Source organism: Xiphophorus couchianus, chromosome 9 (genome assembly GCF_001444195.1).
Source record: "Xiphophorus couchianus chromosome 9, X_couchianus-1.0, whole genome shotgun sequence".
Lineage (NCBI taxonomy): Eukaryota > Metazoa > Chordata > Actinopteri > Cyprinodontiformes > Poeciliidae > Xiphophorus > Xiphophorus couchianus.
Genome location: NC_040236.1, coordinates 4,177,122 through 4,195,253, shown reverse-complemented (window position 1 = coordinate 4,195,253; position 18,132 = coordinate 4,177,122). Strand labels below are relative to the sequence as shown.

The 18,132-nt window shown below is 40.3% G+C and overlaps 2 protein-coding genes across 6 annotated transcripts in view; both read left to right on the top strand.

Annotated features, from left to right (window-relative positions):
* raraa (retinoic acid receptor, alpha a) overlaps nucleotides 1-4,923 on the top strand; it is a 187,197-nt gene extending 182,274 nt beyond the window's left edge. For all 3 annotated transcript variants that reach the window (XM_028026872.1, XM_028026871.1, XM_028026870.1), the window contains one exon: nucleotides 773-4,923. In XM_028026872.1, the coding sequence (XP_027882673.1) occupies nucleotides 773-969 (197 nt within the window). In that variant the 3' untranslated portion in view covers nucleotides 970-4,923. The remainder of the gene's footprint in view (nucleotides 1-772) is intronic.
* Nucleotides 4,924-7,041: 2,118 nt separating this feature from the next.
* Nucleotides 7,042-17,560, top strand: mki67 (marker of proliferation Ki-67). 3 transcript variants are annotated; one of them, XM_028026869.1, is made up of 16 exons: nucleotides 7,042-7,211; nucleotides 7,645-7,748; nucleotides 8,888-8,969; nucleotides 9,057-9,172; nucleotides 9,481-9,550; nucleotides 9,660-9,705; nucleotides 11,716-12,318; nucleotides 12,423-12,652; nucleotides 12,734-13,131; nucleotides 13,183-13,466; nucleotides 13,587-13,702; nucleotides 13,800-13,977; nucleotides 14,058-14,195; nucleotides 14,312-15,171; nucleotides 15,295-15,820; nucleotides 15,936-17,560. In XM_028026869.1, exons 2-16 carry the CDS (start codon nucleotides 7,660-7,662, stop codon nucleotides 17,456-17,458), a joined length of 5,259 nt encoding a protein of 1,752 aa, XP_027882670.1. In that variant the 5' UTR covers nucleotides 7,042-7,211; nucleotides 7,645-7,659; the 3' UTR covers nucleotides 17,459-17,560. The 3 variants fall into 3 exon arrangements, with proteins under 3 accessions (XP_027882670.1, XP_027882669.1, XP_027882667.1); XM_028026868.1 differs by having other exon boundaries at nucleotides 7,043-7,211; nucleotides 12,734-13,147; nucleotides 13,199-13,466; XM_028026866.1 differs by having other exon boundaries at nucleotides 7,043-7,211; nucleotides 12,734-13,466.
* The last annotated feature ends 572 nt before the right edge of the window (nucleotides 17,561-18,132 follow it).

Below are 18,132 nucleotides of genomic sequence, written 5' to 3'. Positions count from 1 at the left end.
ACACATTCCAATCAGTTGAGAACAATTTGCTCATCATAGAGTGTCAGATAATTCATTCAAACTAGTGGCAGATACACAACGTCATTTAAAACAATGCTAGTTTTGTCATGTTATTCAGCATATACATAGGTTGATGCTTAAAGACACTGTAATTCATTCAGCTTACATCTTGCTTTTTTTATGTAAAGCAATGCTGGAAGTGCTACGCTAATGTTAGCATTAGCCTAGTGTTTGATATGACTCAGCCGCTACCAAAACTTACAGAAAATATATTTGTCTTGCTTCATCAACAACGCTTTGCTTTGTACATGATAGAATTGAATGCCTGGAGTTTCAGCTGCTTTCTTGATTCTGAAGCAGGTCACATGACACAGTCAGACTGAAGGCTTATTGCTAAAGACAAAATTGAGCAGAAATTCCATAGATCAGCAAATTAAAATGTGGTCTTTAAAAATACCTTAAAAGTTGCTTGAGGCTAATGGTAACTAGCTGCTAACATAGCTAGCTAGCTTTTTTTGCAGCTATCATGGAAATTGATCACCAGTTGGCTGAATGAAGTTTGTACATTTCTGTGGAAATGCAGGTCTTAAATTCCGTTCACATTAGCCTTAAAGAGTCTTAAGAGGTTCAACCATTTACAGGCTGAAGCCTGTAAACGCCCTGCTACAGCAGATGTCTGGAATTGAGATTTTTGGTATTGATCGTAAGACAAAAAAAGACTGAATGAATGGACAAAAGTTGATGTTGCTTTTTGCGTCCATCCTCTCTGCAGGAGCGGAGCGTGTCATCACACTGAAGATGGAGATCCCTGGATCCATGCCGCCTCTCATCCAGGAGATGCTGGAGAACTCTGAGGGCCTGGAGAGCGGCGCGGCGGGCAGCAGGCCCAGCGGCGCCCCCCCAGGCAGCTGCAGCCCCAGCCTGTCCCCCAGCTCGGCCCAAAGCAGTCCAGCCACACAGTCACCATAGAGACGGCCCTCTCGTTTTCACCGTTTTCTTCTCTTCATGTCGTCTCCAAACAGAAATGAGGGGGGGAGGGGCAAAGGAAGGTGGGCTTCGATCCTTACTGCTGATCACAGGAGACTGGCGGAGACGCCTCCTTCTCTCCACCACACCCCCATCCTCCCACCACCCGACACAAGTCCACATCTCCTGATCTGCTTGCTGTCGCTGTGGAACACTGTCCGGACAGGAGGGGGGAGGTATGGGGGATTGAGACTGGGATGGACCGGACCGGAGCGGACTGGGACGGGACGAGAGATGAACCCCGTAAACACCGACTCCTCCTCCTTTTCCTCCACCTTCCTCAGAGTCACAGACGTTAACAAGTCCGGATGCAGCGACCTGTTCTGAATGAGTGAGAGCAGCACAATGGGACGAAGACATGGACATGGACATGGACATGGACGGAGACTGACTTGACAAACACCAGACACTTTGTTGTTGTTTCTCTACAGATTACAACTTTGAACGTTGAAGACCCCACTCCTCAAAAGACTCTGGGTCTTTCCTCTGTTTTTTTTTTTTTCCTTTTGTGTTTGATTTTCAAACAAACAAAAAAGAACAACAACCAGATTTTGTACAAAAGATATATAAATATATATAGAAGAGTTAAGGAACTATGGTGCTTGGCGTGTCCGGGAGCGAACGGCAGGCTGACACCAGGATGAGTTTACCGCACTGAGATTAGAACTTGTTGTACTCCTTCACTGTTTGAATCTTTTTCATACCTATCAAAGAATAATGAGAGACGTTTCCGTTTCACGTTTGTATATTATTCTTAATAACAAGAAGATAAACAAAAAAAAAACAAAAAAGACATTGACATTTCTCTGGAGTCGTACACAAACACAGAAACGTGCACAAGAAAACGATGAATATCAGCTACTATTCCAGGTTGGATGTGTTTTCCCTTTAATCTAATCTTTTTTTTTTTTCTGTTCTGTTTTCTTCCCTAGCGAATGAAAAAAAAAACTGATTGTATGAACTTGGTTGTATGATATTGTCACAGGTCCTTTCAAGAAATCAAATTAATGAAGAGTCATTATTAAGGTGTATTTTCAGTGGCTTTGAGTTTGTGTATATAAGCTGTATTCATTTCTTTAAAACTATGAAGAGTTTTAGGCCTCACATGATTTCTTTTTTTTTTTTTTAATTCCTCTTTTTGTGTTTTGTTCTAGTTTTTGTGATTCAAGAAAATACATTTTTGAGCACATTTTACCGAAGGAAGTTGTTTTCATGCTTTGTGTCCTACTGGAGCGTGTTGGACGAGCCCTTCACTTCACCCGTCACTCTTCACACACTATTTAAACATCTGCCCCTTCCATTCTACAGCTGTGTGTCTTCATGGTGTACAGAATGACAACTAGGCATGGGCCGGTGTGATGTCACCACCGTCTGCCGCCATATCAAAGTGTTTGCACAAAAACGTTTGTGTCGACAGGCCAAGGAAAGTGTTTTTTCTGGGCACATTAAGATGAATACGATCATCTCCGTCTGCTTTGTCAGGAATAAAAGTGCATTTTTAATTCCATTTTTAAGAATTAATAACATTTATTTATTGGTTAATTTCATTTTGATTCAGTCTTAACATTCAAGTAGCCAAAAATAACTAAGCAGAATTAAAAATGAATTATAAGCTAATTATCAGTGCCTGCTCTAGTAGCTAGCTGGCTTATAAGTGGGACTCAAAAATATTCATATCCCTGACAGATTTAGATTCCAAATTATTTTTATTCATGTTATTCAAGCAGTTTTCAGACAGGAAGTGAAGCATTTCTCTAAAGATTGTAAATATGTAAAAGCAGCATCATTTTTCTGTGTTTAAATTCTGGTAAAACAAAAAAAAGGCATATTGAAAATTAGCTGTAACCTCAGTAATCAATAGAAAAATCTATCAAACTTCCTATTTAAGACCTCCTTGCCATCACCCTAATGTTTAATTCCCTCCACAGATTCTCTGTCAGATATCAGAATGTGAATATTGCTTCCAGTCAGCAGAAACATATCGGTAATTTAAACAAACCAAAAAAAAAAAAAAAAAAAAAGGCAACACAAACTGCTGGGGATGTGAATCATTTTAGGTTTAACTCCAGTTTCAAGACGATGTTGCACTCCTTTCATTTCCCCATCGTGACTGTTGCTGGTTTTTGTGACTGGAAGTATTTCCAAATTTCACCTCATTTCTTTTACCCAGAAAAAAAAGTGTAACGGCTGTTTTTTTGTTTTTTTCAGCCAGATGATTGGAGGAAGATGAAGTCCAACCTTTTCTATTGTATCTCGTTATAAGGTCATCAAATAGAAACAGTATGCAAAAAAACACATAAAGTCTTACAAAGTGTATTTGGTCTAGTTTCTTGTGAAAATGTCTTAGAACACTTGAAATCAGACAAAACTAACTTTAAAGTAACTTTCAAGCAAGAAGTGGGATCTTGTTTTAAGTAAATCATTAATATTGATGAAAACGTACTGGTTCCACTGGGAGGTTATTTCACTTATAACGTGGGAAAAATGTCCTGTTGGAAATGAATTAATTTACCACTTTTTCATCAACATTAATGAATTATTTACTTAAAATAAGCTCCTATATCTTGCTGGAAAGTTAATTGTAATTTAGTTTTGTCTTATTTAAGATATTTGCGCCGTAAACTAGATAAAAAATAAAATAAAAAAACTTGGTAAGACTTTGTGTTTTTTTACTTTTTGGGACATTTTAACCGTCACACACATAAATAAATACTACGTCACTATTATTTTCTGTTAATGCGCTCCTGTCTGGTGTTTCTCCCGGTTAAACTCGTTTTCCTCAGAAGCTTCCAGTGAAACTGTCCGCAGCTGAACTCCAGTAACCGGTTCTGTCTCGACAGGTCCAACAGAACCACACCCCGCCGGTGTTTTGGCCTACATTGATCCGGGTAGCCGGCCCATGCCTATAGTTAATAAATTAAACACTCCTGTCAGAGCACAGCTTTCGGTTTTTTTGTTGTTTTTTTTACATTGTAGCCGAAAAAAAACGAACAAAAATGGCGAGTAAGACGGCTCGTGGGGCGAAGGAGGCTCGGCCCAGCCCCAGCAGGTCAGCTTCAGAGAGAGTTGTCATGTGAGGGAGGGTGTGTTATGACACTCTGTGTTAAACACACAAGTGTTTAAATACTTGTATTAATGTGAGGGAGGGTGTATGCGCTCTGTGTTAAACACCTGCCATGTTCTCGGTACTCTGAATGAACGGGTTTGCGTTGAACAGGGCGGGACTGGATTGTAGTTGGCGTCTGTCAGAGAAGGTTCCAGACAGAAGTTCTCCCCAGAACCAATCAGCTTTCACAACAGAAATGTGTGTCAGATCCGGAGCAGCCGGTCGCCCTGTGACCCACTTCACACTAAAACGCCTCCACCGTGAACAACGCGCCGTCCGGACCATCGTTACTGTACCGCACCAATGTCTCAGGAAGGAATCATTTATGTGTGCTTGGCCTGTTGCGTGTATTTGTTCTGTGATGCGATCCCTAAAGCCTCCAATCACAAATGCACATGTGTACACACTTCTGCTACTGAGCCCGACCTCGCTGCCCCCGAACACCCGCCCCCTCCACGCACCCCACACACACACGAATATTTCCTCCAATCACCCATTTTTGTTAAAGCCTGGCCCGCCAGGACTGATGGAGAGAGAGTCGGACTCTGAACCTCTCGATGTTGCAACATAGGAAGCCAGTGTGATTTGTACCTTTCATTTGTATGAATATATATATATATATATATATATATATATATATATATATATATATAGCTGCTTTCATCCTTTCAGGACTGTGTCCAGAACAGCGCACAACGCCCCGCCCCCTTTCACAGAGAACAGACACACCGTCAGCTTGAGAAGTATGGAATACGTTGCAGTTTTGTCAAGTTTATCAAGGAACTTTGGGGGAAAAAAAAAAAAAGGATTAAAAAAGTAAATAAAATCAACATTTAATAATGAAATGTCTCCGTCTGCCATCCTTTTGGTAAATTTCATAATAATCTGTTCTTCTGTAGCCATTGCAAAGTGTGTAATTATGTAAATATTGATTGCATTCAATTCCAAAACTGAAATTCTAAAGGTTATTAATACACAGTGATATGTTTTTAAGAGTTTATTCTTGTTCGTTTTTGTAAATATGTCCGGAAATTAGCTGATAGTTCGGTACTGAAAATAGGCTTGAATAGAATTATCGGTTTTAAATTCCAGTCTACATTATCATTTGGTTGTGATTTTAGTTTTACATAAAGGTAAACACATTCTGGCATCTGACTTTTCCAGACTTTGAATCGCCATTTTCAATACATTCTCAAATATATTCTTAATGTTGGTACACAATTAAGCAAAACGCCATGAGAAGTTCCTGGAATTGACTCTGCGTTCCCACAGCGAGTGGGTAGCTGTTACACGGGATTCGGAGAAATCTCAGCATTTCACAAAACCAATATAAAAAGTATTTTTAATAGAGAAATGTTATGTTATGGATCACATAAGACTTCTGGTTTTACAGTTGTCCAACAGTCACTGACAACCAACACCAGCAAAGATAGTCAAAAAAAACAACAAAGAAACAAACAACTCCGAGTGACATTAATTTAACATTTTAAACTGAATACAGAAACACCTTATTGGTTTTATTCTTATTTACTGCAACGGAGAAGGAGATGTCTGGTTTAGTCTATGAGTATGAATATATAACATATGCGCTTCCTTAGTGTAGAAAGCGTACAAACTTATATTTTTTATTTTGCTATGATGTTTTCATTTTTAATTTTTATCTCGCATCATTGAGAAATTAGATGATTACTCCGCATTGCACTTACTGACTTATTTGAGGTCTGGGGAATTGCTAAAATATCCCTGTGAGTACCTGGGGTTTCTGGGAACGTTGTAGTGCGCTTACACTTTTTGGCCAGTAGATGGCAGCACTTGGGTTTGACTCATTGCCAGCTTTTATCAATCTCGGACCTGTCACGCTTTACAGAACTCAATCATTTATTTTCCCTCCTCTTTTTCAAAATATGGGATCAAGACTCTAACGCAGGTGAAATGAAAGACTTATGATTTACTAGTAACTATTTAAAAAATACTTATTACTCAAGCCAGTCTAATAATTTATTATTATTTGTATTTATTTATTTGTTTTAAGTGATCCAGTAGCCAGGGGGCGCTAGAGGATGTTACAGCTCCCCCTGTATGAGTCATAGCACCTACAACTAAATATTTGCCATGTTTCCAAATGGCATAAATGCAGGTGTATTTGTCGAACTCACTCTTTATATGAGCGATTGTGGTGGGAGATATTGGATTAACAGATTAACCTAAATCTTAATAATTACTGTTACGGATACCTTCTATATCGGGTCTGATTTATTCAAAATAAGTCTTTTTTTTTAATTTTTTTTACCAAGTCTAAAAAACCAAAATCATGTATATTACGGACATGTCATTGGCAAATTCACTACTTGTGTTGCCTTCACCTCTAAATGTGGTTGAGCTTGTTAAAATAATAATAGTTTATTTTGCTGCGTCTCTGTGTGTTGAGAACTGTAGGAACAAATTATCCTTCATAGCGCCTCAACCCGGGACCATGTCAAGCAACACCATTTATTTTAAAGGTGCGTAAAACTTATTCTTGCGCCTTTGATGCAAAAATGTATGATGCATAAAAAGTATTATTCGTCTTCACTGTAGTAGCTAAGCCCCGCCCTCCTCGTAAAGCTGATCTTAAGCCAATGAGAGTCCTTCGCGCGGAATTTCAAATATTTTTCAAATTCCGATTCTTTCCACGTAGTGAGATTGCTCCGCCAAATTTGTAAACAAAGTAGTCCCTTTAAGGAACCTGTTGTTAAAATGAGAGTTTTAGCGTAAAAAGTAACACACTGTGAAATCACAGCAACATGAAAGAGTAGGTTTGACAAGCAAATGGGAAATAGCTAACGCTGACATTTCTGTGAGTTTCTGTGCGCGTGAAGTTGTGCGGAGGGATTTTTGCAGCAACATTGCGGAAGAGGACAGAGCACAAGGAACGGCTGTCTGCTGTAGTTAACGTCAAAGACTCGTCGGTAGGTTGGGTGGTCAGTTCTGTTTTTAGCCCGATTATGATGGAATTTTAAAATTAAAAGGTATTCTAGTCTTTAGCAGGTTTACGTTTATGGATAGACGAAAGACGAGGTACATTTGAACGGATCTACAGGTAAGACGTCACCGGTAATGATTGTTTAACGGAATTTTTTTTCCTGTATAAACTTAGATACGTTAGTCTTTAACGTCAATAGGTAACGTTGTAGCGAAGTGATGAAACTGTACGTGCCCTAAAGGGGCACATTTCGTCTTGTAGCATAATTACCTGCTGAGAATATTTATATTCATGCCTCTTTTTGATAGTTTAGGCCACAAAGGCGAACTTTTGTGTCGACATTGCACGTGGGCCTTGATACAGCGTTTTAACTCGAGGCTTTACAGCAATAAAGTAAAATACGGCGAAATTGCATTAATTTCTGTTATTTGATTGGCTTCATGCTTCTAAGTTTTCCAATACAATACGCCACATTCCCACCGCTATGTTCAGCTCAAATTTGACTTCTCATTTCTCACACATTAACTTTGATCTACCTTAACATTCTCAGGTAAACGCTGGTAAAATGCCTCTGCATGGTAAAATAGTGGTTATTAAGAGGAGAGGAGGAGACGGAACCGAGTTTCCTCTGACTGCACCGTGTTTGTTTGGAAGGTGAGCTCAAATAATGAATGTTTTCTATGTTTTTTGTTCTTTTACTTTTTTAGAAGAACTTATAAAACAGCAACGGTTCTTCCATAGAAATATGGAAGATAAAAGAAGTGTGGATGAATGTTGACATTCATTCTGCATGTCAAGCTCTACATTTCTTACCTATCCCATGTATCCTTCCACTTGTAGCACCCAGCTGTTTGTCTCTCATCCTCGAAATATGAATCAATAGTTCTGTCGTGGAAAAAAAAATATTTCCAAGCACTGTTCAGGTGAAATCACTCAATCCGGTTTATTCATATATTGTTCACAATACAGAGAAGCTTGTAGGACAATCAGTAATGAAGCAGGTCTGGATGAAAAGCTCTGCCAGGCAGAGAAACACATGAGTTTTATACAAAGGGATAAGGGATCCTAAGCATGGAAACAGACTGGTTCCCATGCAGCTTTGAAAAATAACGTCCAACCTTGTACATGTAACCACAATAGTTTAACTTGGTGGGAATATACAGGAACTTAGAATAAACATATAGCAATACAACTAGCAGGTGTGACCTTACTTTAATTTTTCCACTGCACCTTCCATCCAGTTATTTATCCTTTGTCTCTCTGAGTCCGTTTCTGCCGCCGTCTGTCCATCTTAGCTTTCTTTTCATCCTTTCACTTTGTGATTTTCACAGCTGTACAAATATCAAAAATGTGTATTTTTGACAACAAGGAAAGCATAGAATCTCACTTTTGAGGAACCAGAAACACAAGTTCTGTTCCTGTTGTCAAGGCGAGCGAATATATAATCAGCTTTGTCTAATGAAGTGAATAGATTTTATTTATATTTGCGGTCTTTTTTTAATTGTAAATCTTATGCACATATGTACACATCTTACAATTTATTTTAAATTACCTGCACAGTTGCACATTTCTTTTGATTTATTTTTTTCTTGGAAACAGTAAAAAAAATAAAAAAAAAAAAATATATATATATATATATATATATATATATATATATTAGTTGTCTATTTTTAAATTATTTTTAGTATTATTTTAAATGTGACCTTTAGATGTATTTTTTGCTGTCCATTACATTTCACTGTAAACATATTGAAATGCTCCTCTCGTTGACGTGTTCCCCTCTGGTCTTGCAGGAAGACCGAATGCGACATTCGTATTCAGCTTCCTCAGGTTTCCAAGGAGCACTGCAGAATTGACTTGAATGAAAACAAAGAGGTGAATGCGCCTGCAAATATCGTTTGTTCTGTCTTTACGCGGTCGTGTTGGATGTGCTTTGCGCTGACTGTTCTTTGCCTCCCCCAGATCATTTTGACCAATCTGAGCTCAGCCAATCCGACCCGTGTCAACGGCGAGGCTCTGAGTCAGTCTGAGCGCTTGAAGCACGGTGATGTGATAACTATTGTCGATCGTTCTTTCAGGTAAGCAGGAAAGTGAAAATGTTGCAGTAAGACTAAAAATATTAGATACGATTTTTTATGTCTTTCTTATTTTGTCAGGTTTCTTTCTAACCCTTACTGAGCAGAGCAGTGGTGGCCATTTATCAGCAGTGATATTATAATGTGGACATGTGTGCAATTAGCTTGCACAGAAATGAATTGATTTGTTTCAAAATGATGCTCTGACATAAAACCCGGTGAAAACACAGAGCTTAATGTGATCATGCTTCAATTTCCATCAACCTGATGAGGAATTGTGTGATTTTTTTTTTTTTCCGACAATATTTCAGGTTTGAGTATGCGCCTACACAAACACCGAAGAAGAGGTCGTCTTCTGGGGCCAAGTCTGAAACCGTTAAGGTGATTTTAGCTTTTTATATTCTATCAACATTGCCTGGCAATTAACACATTTTTGAGTCTTCACTTCTGATAAAACAAATGTCATTTAGAGATATTTGAATGTGTTTAGGTTGCCGTGGACGCAGGAGAAAAGAGAATCTCTGAGGTCTCTACAGGTAACACTGTTAACTTCAATCCCATGTTTGTGCTGCACATTTGGTTGGTAGTAGATTAAAATTTACCAATCTAAAAATAAAAATCCAAACACAAGATGACAAGTATTAGCAGGTTCTTTCTCGGTTTGCATGGAATGAGAAATTAGTCACTTAATAAAAGAAGGCGGTTAAATGTTTGTGTTCAGTATTTATTTCTGACTTGAATGGAAGTGCTTCTTGAAGATAAATATCTTTGCTTTTCCACATTCTGCTGGGATTTTAACTATCTGTTCTTTGGGCTTTTAGTTACTGACTTAACTTGCAGATAATTCTGCATTCATTTTACAAACAGGATATTTCACAGCTTTTGGGGACTCTCTTGCCTTATGGAGGGTTGAAATTGGCTGTGTTAAAACAGCAACAAGATTTTATATATATATATTTAAAAAAAAACAGAATAAAGGTTCACAATCATTGTGTGTAAGAACTTTTTCAGTGCAGAATTTGTATAGTTTTTGAAACTGAGGTCATTAAGTAAAGTTATTTTTATATATTTTTAACACTTTTGCAACTTTTGTATGAACATACATATTCTGATGAGGCTGCTACTCTTGAATTTCTATTACACTAAGAATATTTTTATTCCTTTTTTCTTTTATTCCTGAAATATTGGTATTGTATTCTGTTTTAGATTTTTTTTACATATTTCAAATGGTTTTAAAATTGAAAGATATAAACTTTTTAGTGGGTTTTGTCTCAGTTGCATCATTGTCATTTCATAACAATGATGTGTAATTGAATATATTCCCTTTCTATAATGAGTAGAGAGCCTTATTGCAAATTAGGAACTGATTAAACATGGAACACATCTGTGATGTGTTAATCTAACTATGATGTTGGATTGCTTTGTCCAACACAAATAAGCCACTGCAGTGGTGCAGGTTCTCATTAGTAGACGATCCAAACGTGTCCCAAACTATGAAATTGAGATTTTGCTCACATGTCCCAATATGTGACTTAAAAGACTGCGGTAAAGCTAGCCGCCTTTTCGAAAATGACAGTAAAGCCGGCCCGCACTACTATATGTAAAGGTCATTTTTATATGTTTGTCATATGTGGTTATGTTTATTCAGTTAAAAATGTTAACTACTAAAAAAACACAACTCACCTCCAAATCATAGTGCATATTTTGAAATGAAACATCAGATGTGGTTGACATTTGCTGGTTGTGTTCTAGAGGTGACCCTCTTCCATCCAGAAGTGACAGATGTTACTGGAAACAGAGAATTTTTCAGCAATGTGTATGTCAACTTTGGTAAAACTAAAAGGCTTTTATTTTGAAATTAAACATCAGATCGTGACATTTTCTAGTTGTGTTCTAGAGGTGTCCCTCTTCCACCCAGAAGTGACAGGTGTTACCGGAAACAGAGAGTTTTTAAGCAACAAGCACAGCAATTTAGGGGGAAAAAATAAAAGCGTGCTCTTTTAACAGGCTTTTATTTTGGAATTAAACATTAGTTGTGGTTGCCATTTGCTGGTTGTGTTCTAGAGGTGTCCCTCTGTCACCCAGAAGTGAGCGAAGTCACTGGAAACAGAGAGTTTTCAGCATTGCTTAATGTCCCCAGTTATTTCCAATACATTATTTCTTTTTGTAACTGCATAAATACAAAGTCTAAACATGAAGCCACTGGAAATCTACTTGCAGTAGATCAAACATGAACCGGATGTGCGCTTTTATTGTGAAAACATCACGTAAATGTGTGTACCGTAATGTCTTGAGCTGTCGTGCACGTGAATATTGTGTGCGGGGTTTTCGAAGAGGCGGCTAGCTTTACTGCAGTCTTAAACTTCACTTGGAACGACGAGTCAGGGCTGCAGAGCAGGTCTTACAAAGATGAAGTCCACCTCTGTTTTTCTGTGTTCAACATGGTTGTTTTGAGTACCTTTCTATTTGGTAAGAACAATTAAATGGAAAATAATGTTTCACAGTAACTTTGACATGTAAAAATATATTTTTATTTTCTTTTTTAGACCCTCATCTCAAAGATGGAGCTAACTATAACAACATCCAGCGATCCTTGGAGAAAACCTTGGAATTGGAGTCCCAGAAAGATGAGAAGAACTCGCCATTCAATGATCTGTGTCAAATGATCAAAAAGTCGTTGGATGTCAAGACACCTCGCAAGTCTTCCGCAAGTGTGGTTCAGACACCGTCCTCAAAGTTCTGCACGCCGAGACTGGGTCCGGTTGTCAAGAAGAGTGAAAAAGGGGTCGTTTTCATACCCAAGAAGGAAGAAGATCCCAAATGTAAAACCCCAGAGATTGCTAAGAAACAGGGAAAGACCTTCCAGGTTCCTTCTGCTGAGGGCCCTGGACCCACAGTGGACAAAGCTGGAAAGTCTGAAGGTACTTCACAGCAGAGAAGGATCTCAACTCCTCAGAAATTCACAGCCTCAGAGGTTATTGAGCAAACAACGGCTTCAGCATCTAAGTCACCGGTCAGAAGGAGAAGCAAGGAATGCACACCGGCTAAATCTGGCGTGTCCATGGAGCAAGAAGGACAAGCTGGAAAATCTCCCAAACTGGAAAATCCACCAAAGAGATCTCCTAAAAACTCAGGATCTGCTGAAAAAGGTTTTGTTCCTTCTTTTACTTTTTTGGATTAGCTTATACAAAACAATTAGTTGAGTACCACAGCTTGCATTTAAGTTCATGTAAAGATTTATGTTTTTTCTTAGTGAAAATGTCCAAAAAACGCAAGAGTGAGGAGCTTGGGAAAGACCTGCCGATACCAAACCTGAAAAGGAAACGAGTTTCCTTCGGAGACCACCTCAGCCCAGAGTTATTTGACAAACGCCTGCCACCTGACTCTCCACTGCGTAAAGGGGCCAGTCCAAGGAGGAGCCTATCTCTCTATAAACCCAAATTGTCTCTTCTTAGGAGAGTTTCTGTCATTGGGTTGCTAAAAGTTAGTGAAAACTTTTTCTTCTTGAAGCTGCTGTTTTAGGTCATAAAAGTGTATTTAAAATGTTTTAAAATTTTTCCTTAGGAGCAGAGGACCCCGTCACCTAAGTTCAAAAAGAGTGCTTCTCCCAAGACTCCAACAGGGAAGGCATCACCAAAATCAAGGTCCACTTCCCCTGCTGAGAAGTCTCCCAGGTCCAAGTCAGCTTCACCCAAAGCCACACCTGGAAAAAAGTCTCCCAAGGCGACAAGTCCAGCTCAGACGTCTCCTAAATCCAGGTCCGCTTCTCCCAAGGCGACAAGTCCAGCTCAGAAGACTCCTAAATCCCGGTCCGCTTCTCCCAAGGCGACAAGTCCAGCTCAGAAGACTCCTAAATCCCGGTCCGCTTCTCCCAAGGCGACAAGTCCAGCTCAGAAGACTCCTAAATCCAGGTCCGCTTCTCCCAAGGCGACAAGTCCAGCTCAGAAGACTCCTAAATCCAGGTCCGCTTCTCCCAAGGCGACAAGTCCAGCTCAGAAGACTCCTAAATCCAGGTCCGCTTCTCCCAAGGCCTTGACCAGCACAACACCAGTGAAAACACCTTTGAATTCAGGCATCCAAACCCCGTCCGTCCAAGGTCGCTTCTCTGTCTCACGTATCAGGACCCCCTCTCCAACTACAGCAGTCGCTCAACAGATGCCTTTGCTTGCTGGTACCCCAAAAATCCCTCTCAGGAGGAAGAGCATGAAGAATGCATCACGTAGGACTTCAGGTGTTGCCAGGAGTGCAGTAAAAGTCTTTCAGAGACGAAGTGGCATTTCACGGGCATCAATGAAAGGTGTGTTATATGCTGAAGTATGAAAGTAACTTTTGCTTCCTTGTGAGTACTATGGAAAAAACTTTGAGCTACTCAAAGCAGTCATATTTGTTCATTATTTGTGTTTCATTGACTCTCCAGCTCAAAGTTCCTGGGCAAATATTGTAAAATTTGGACAAATTAAGACGTCAGCTGTTGCTCCAGCTGTAAAGAAGATCATACAGAAACCCCTGAAGAAGGTTGTGCCCAAACAACAGGTTTGTTCTTTAGATTGATCTATTCAAACTGTTGTAAAACCATAAAACCACAACTACTGCTGAAGTGTCTGGGTTTTTTCCCCTTTCAATCTTTCAGACCCCTGCCAGGAAGCTAAAAGACCATATGAGCACTGGACATGCAGATTCCCCTGCCACCATCCTTGTTGGGAGAGCTCACAAAAGAACCATTGTACATCCAACTGGAGCTGCACCAAAAGTGGTCATGAATCCTGCACTGTTCAAAAAGGACATGAAAATGGATGACGATTTAACAGGTAGCTGTAGCTTTCTCTGTCACCACAGATCACATGTTGTGGATTTCAGTTTTGCAACTGACTGTATCTTTGAATTTCAGGACTCTCTGAGATGTTCAAAACTCCTGTAAATGAGAAGAGAAGAAGGTCTTTGGTCAGTGAGAGCAGTGCCAAGAAGACGCCAATAGCGACTTCTTCTATAGTGGAACCGTCGGTGCTGAACACCCCGGAGGAGCCAGGTAATTTGGCCTTTCAGGTGACGCTATTGGCGTATTGAAGCCGACTAAAATCGTAATTATTTTTGCCAAAACTGGTTCAGGGCTGAAGGTGTTCAAAAATTTAACTTGCCTTTCAGATGAAATGATGGTGTCTCCACTGAGTTTAGCGTCTACAGTAAAGAGTCAAAGGTACAACAGCGAGGCAGTCCAGCGCCTTCTCAGTGGGGGTGAAGAAGCAAGTTTTGTCGGTGATGCTCCTGCCTCGGAAGTTTGTTCAGAGTCTAAACACACAGATCCAAAGGCGGGCTCTGTTAAAACTCCCAAACAGAAGCCAGAATTACCCATCTGTCTCACTGGAATCAAGAGGATCATGAAAACACCAAGACAGAAGGCTGAGCCCATTGACGATTTGAGAGGAAAACTCTTGAAAACTCCAAAACAGAAACCTGTGCAGCAGGAATGTCTCACTGGAATCAAGAGGATCATGAAGACACCAAGACAGAAAGCTGAACCTTTAGAGGACATCCGAGGAAATCTTTTGGTAACTCCTAAACAGAAAACTGAGCAACCAGAGTGTCTCACTGGGGTCAAACGCATCTTTGCAACTCCGAAGCAGAAGGTGGAACCTCTTGAAGACCTTTGGGGAAAACTGTTGAAGACTCCAAATGTCAGACAGAGCTCTGATGTCAGCTTGGATGGTGTTAAGGAGCTTCTCCAGACACCAATTCACCAGTCCCAGATGCTGGATCTTGCCACTGTTGAGACAATGATGAAGACGCCCAAAGAGAAGACTGCTCCAGTTGTGGATGTGGTTGGTATGAAGAGGCTACCAAAAACTCCCAAACAGAAGGGTGAACCCGTAGAAGACAACTTTGGCATCAAAAGGTTGATGAAATCCCCAAGACTGAGAGGAAATCCACCAGTGGAAGACTTTGAGGGACTTCAGGAGCTCATGGAGGAGCCAGTGACCTACCTGACAGAGCAGCGGCCAGAAAAGGTAATAATTGGAGCATGAACAATTGTAATGAATTATGAAAAATCTTTATATTGAGTATTTTGTCAAATGAATTTGTCTTATTGCTCTGTTTGAACAAGTATCTCTTGCCTTTCACATTTGTAGCCATCAGATGCCATGGAAACGCAACCTCAAAGTGTCATAGAGAGCAATACAACTTCTGCCAGCGCTTCTCTTGACAAAAAATCTGTTCGGGGTAGGAGGGCAAAAGCTGTGGAACCAGAACAAGAGGAAACAAAAGAACTGCCGGAATCTTCTCAAAATGCCGTGGTGTCTGCACCACCTAGAGGAAGAAGAGGAAAGAAATCTGAGACCAAAGCACCACCTGCTGTTAGACACACAAGAGGCAGGAATGCAGAAGTCCCTGAAAGCAGAGATGTTGAAGAAAGTCTCCCAGAGTCTCCAAACGTTGCTATGAAAAGACAAAGACCTATCAAAAGAGCCCAAGAGGAGGCAATAGAGCTTGAGCAGAATCCTGCTGTTGAAGAGGTAGTGACCCCAGAACTTGAGATCAATTCAATGCCAGCCATTGATGTGCATGGAGGTCCAGCACTTGTAGAGAAAGCAGTGCTGAAGCCCAAACGAGGAAGAAAACTCAAACAACCTGAAGAACTGGCACAGCATGCTAAGAGTGAGTCATTCTTCAATGCATAATTTCCTTTTTAATCGCTTATGACATTAACTGTTTACACCTGTTTAGTTTAGAAATATTGATACCGTTATACTGACTTTAATCTTATTTTCAGATGCAGATAAAGACAAGAGTGTTAACTCATCAGACGCTGAGCGTGTGAAGCTACCTGAAGAAGAGAATGCAAATACGGAAGTTGCAGAAACTAGCTTGACTCAGAAGAAATCTGTGAGAGGCAAAAGAGCTAAACCCGTGGAGGCTAAAGAAGCTCAGAAAGCTGAGGAGACCTCCAATAGGCCTGTTCCTCCTCCAGTCAGAGGAAGGAGAGGAAACAAGATGGAAGCAACAGCATCTCCTGCTGTTAAACGGAACACAAGAACCAGAAATGCAAAGTCTCAAAACACTGTTGATCAGCCAGCTGTTGAAGCACAAGCGTTAACTGAGATTTCCAATGAAGCCGTGATCCCTCAAATATCAGAGAAGTCCAATGAAAAGACAACTGACCCTGTAAGCTCAGTACAAGTGACAACCAAGCCACTCAGAGGGAAAAAAGCTAAAGTAACATCCACTGAACCTGAGAGAGATGAATGTCCTGCTGCAAATGCTGAAACTCCTCAAGTCATTCCTTCTGTTGGTAAACCCAGGAGAGGAAGAAAAGCCAAACCTGATGTTGAGGAGCCAACTGAGGTGGCAGAAGACACCTGTCTCCCTGTGGAGACCAAGCCTCCAACAAGGGCTAAAAGAGGAAGACGTGCTCTCCCCAAAGAGGACAAACAGATTGAGGATGACAAGGTGACTTCACAGGAGCCCTCTGAACATCAGGAGCCACCTAAGAAATCACGGAGAACAAGAAAACCCGAGCAAGAGCCTCTAAAAGCAAAGGAAGACACTGTGGTCCCAGAAAATGAACCTAGTTCTGAACAAAGTTCTGGTGCTGCAAAGCCCAGGAGAGGAGGACGGAAAGCTAAAGCAGATGCTGTGAAGCCCTCAGTACTAATGGCTGACGCTACAGAGAAACCAAAACGAGGCAGAAAAGGAGAACAAATCCCTCAGAAGACTGTCCCTGCCAAGAATCCTGAACATGAAGAGATCTCTGCGCCATCTCCTCAGGTCCATAAACCTAATCGGGCAACACCGGTGAAAAGCAAGGTTTCACAAACTGCTCCAGCTAAGAGAGGCCGCCGGGGTGCAGCTCTTCTTCTGGTGGAACCCAAACAAGAACCTGCTTCAGAACCAGTCGTACCAGCAAAAAGAGGAAGACGGGTTGCGGCAAAGCCCAAAGCGGACGATGGGGCCAGTGGTGAGGCAAATCCCACCGAAAGCTCGAAGGATGACCACCAAGACCCAAAGATGACCAAAAAGGCAGTCACATTTAAAAAATACCTGGAAAGCCATGAAATTCCAAAAGCTACGTCGGTGAAGGCCGTTCGAGGCAGGAAGACGAAAGTTCCAGACCAGGCTGACACTAGAGGTAAAGACGGAACAAAGGAGGCCAGCAGCACAGAAGAGAAGACTCTCTCGCATGACGTCGTCGAGACCACCAAGAGAGGACGGCGAGGAGCGAAGGTTGCAGAGGTGGTGGCGGAAGACATTGGAGCACAGAAAAAAAACCGACTGGGGAGATCAGCAAAGAAATGACTGTTTTGTAAATACTTTTCATCCTAATTACGGTTTCCCCAAATTTTTTTGTTATTCCAAATTTTAGGTGTGAAGGCATTGTAGTAGGTAGTTTTATCTTCTGAAAATTAAGCACTGCCAGTTCTTCAGGGATTTTGTTTTCTTTTAACCCTTTCATATTTTTTGTATGGTTTTACAAATATAATTTTGTCGCTGTGGCAAAAAATTCATTAAAATTTTTTGTCTACAGTACAATAGTGCAATGGTCTCCTTTTTTATTTACTGCTAAATGGTTCTCAAGGTGCATCAGACATGATAGTTTTGAAAGCTTTTGTATAAAATGTCAATATAATTTAGGTCAAAACAATATTAGAAAATAATGAGATGTTAATATTACAGTGGTGTTATTCTGATTAATCTTAGCTGTGTTTCCAGAATTATTTTGTGCCTTTAGCATTAGGCTCCAAACAGACTTAATCTGGCCACACTTGGAATATGTCAGCATACCGACACTATGGTCTGGTGTTTATTAGTGTGCAGACCCTTAAATTCATGGAAAAAATACATTTGTACCAACAGTTTAATTTTGATTCTCCATAATAAATATATAATTTTAAACTACGCAACACTGAGTTTTGTTGAACGAAATTCAGATTGCTTGATGAAATCTCTGGTAGTGAAGTTATAGTTATTAA

What these genes read in the sequence shown, in the direction of transcription:
- mki67 (XM_028026866.1), top strand. Translation starts at nt 7,660, where the DNA reads ATGCCTCTGCATGGTAAAATAGTGGTTATTAAGAGGAGAGGAGGAGAC. An exon ending in GCACCGTGTTTGTTTGGAAG is followed by an intron (nt 7,749 to 8,887) that starts GTGAGCTCAAAT and finishes CTGGTCTTGCAG; the next exon opens with GAAGACCGAATGCGACATTC. An exon ending in CCAAGTCTGAAACCGTTAAG is followed by an intron (nt 9,551 to 9,659) that starts GTGATTTTAGCT and finishes GAATGTGTTTAG; the next exon opens with GTTGCCGTGGACGCAGGAGA.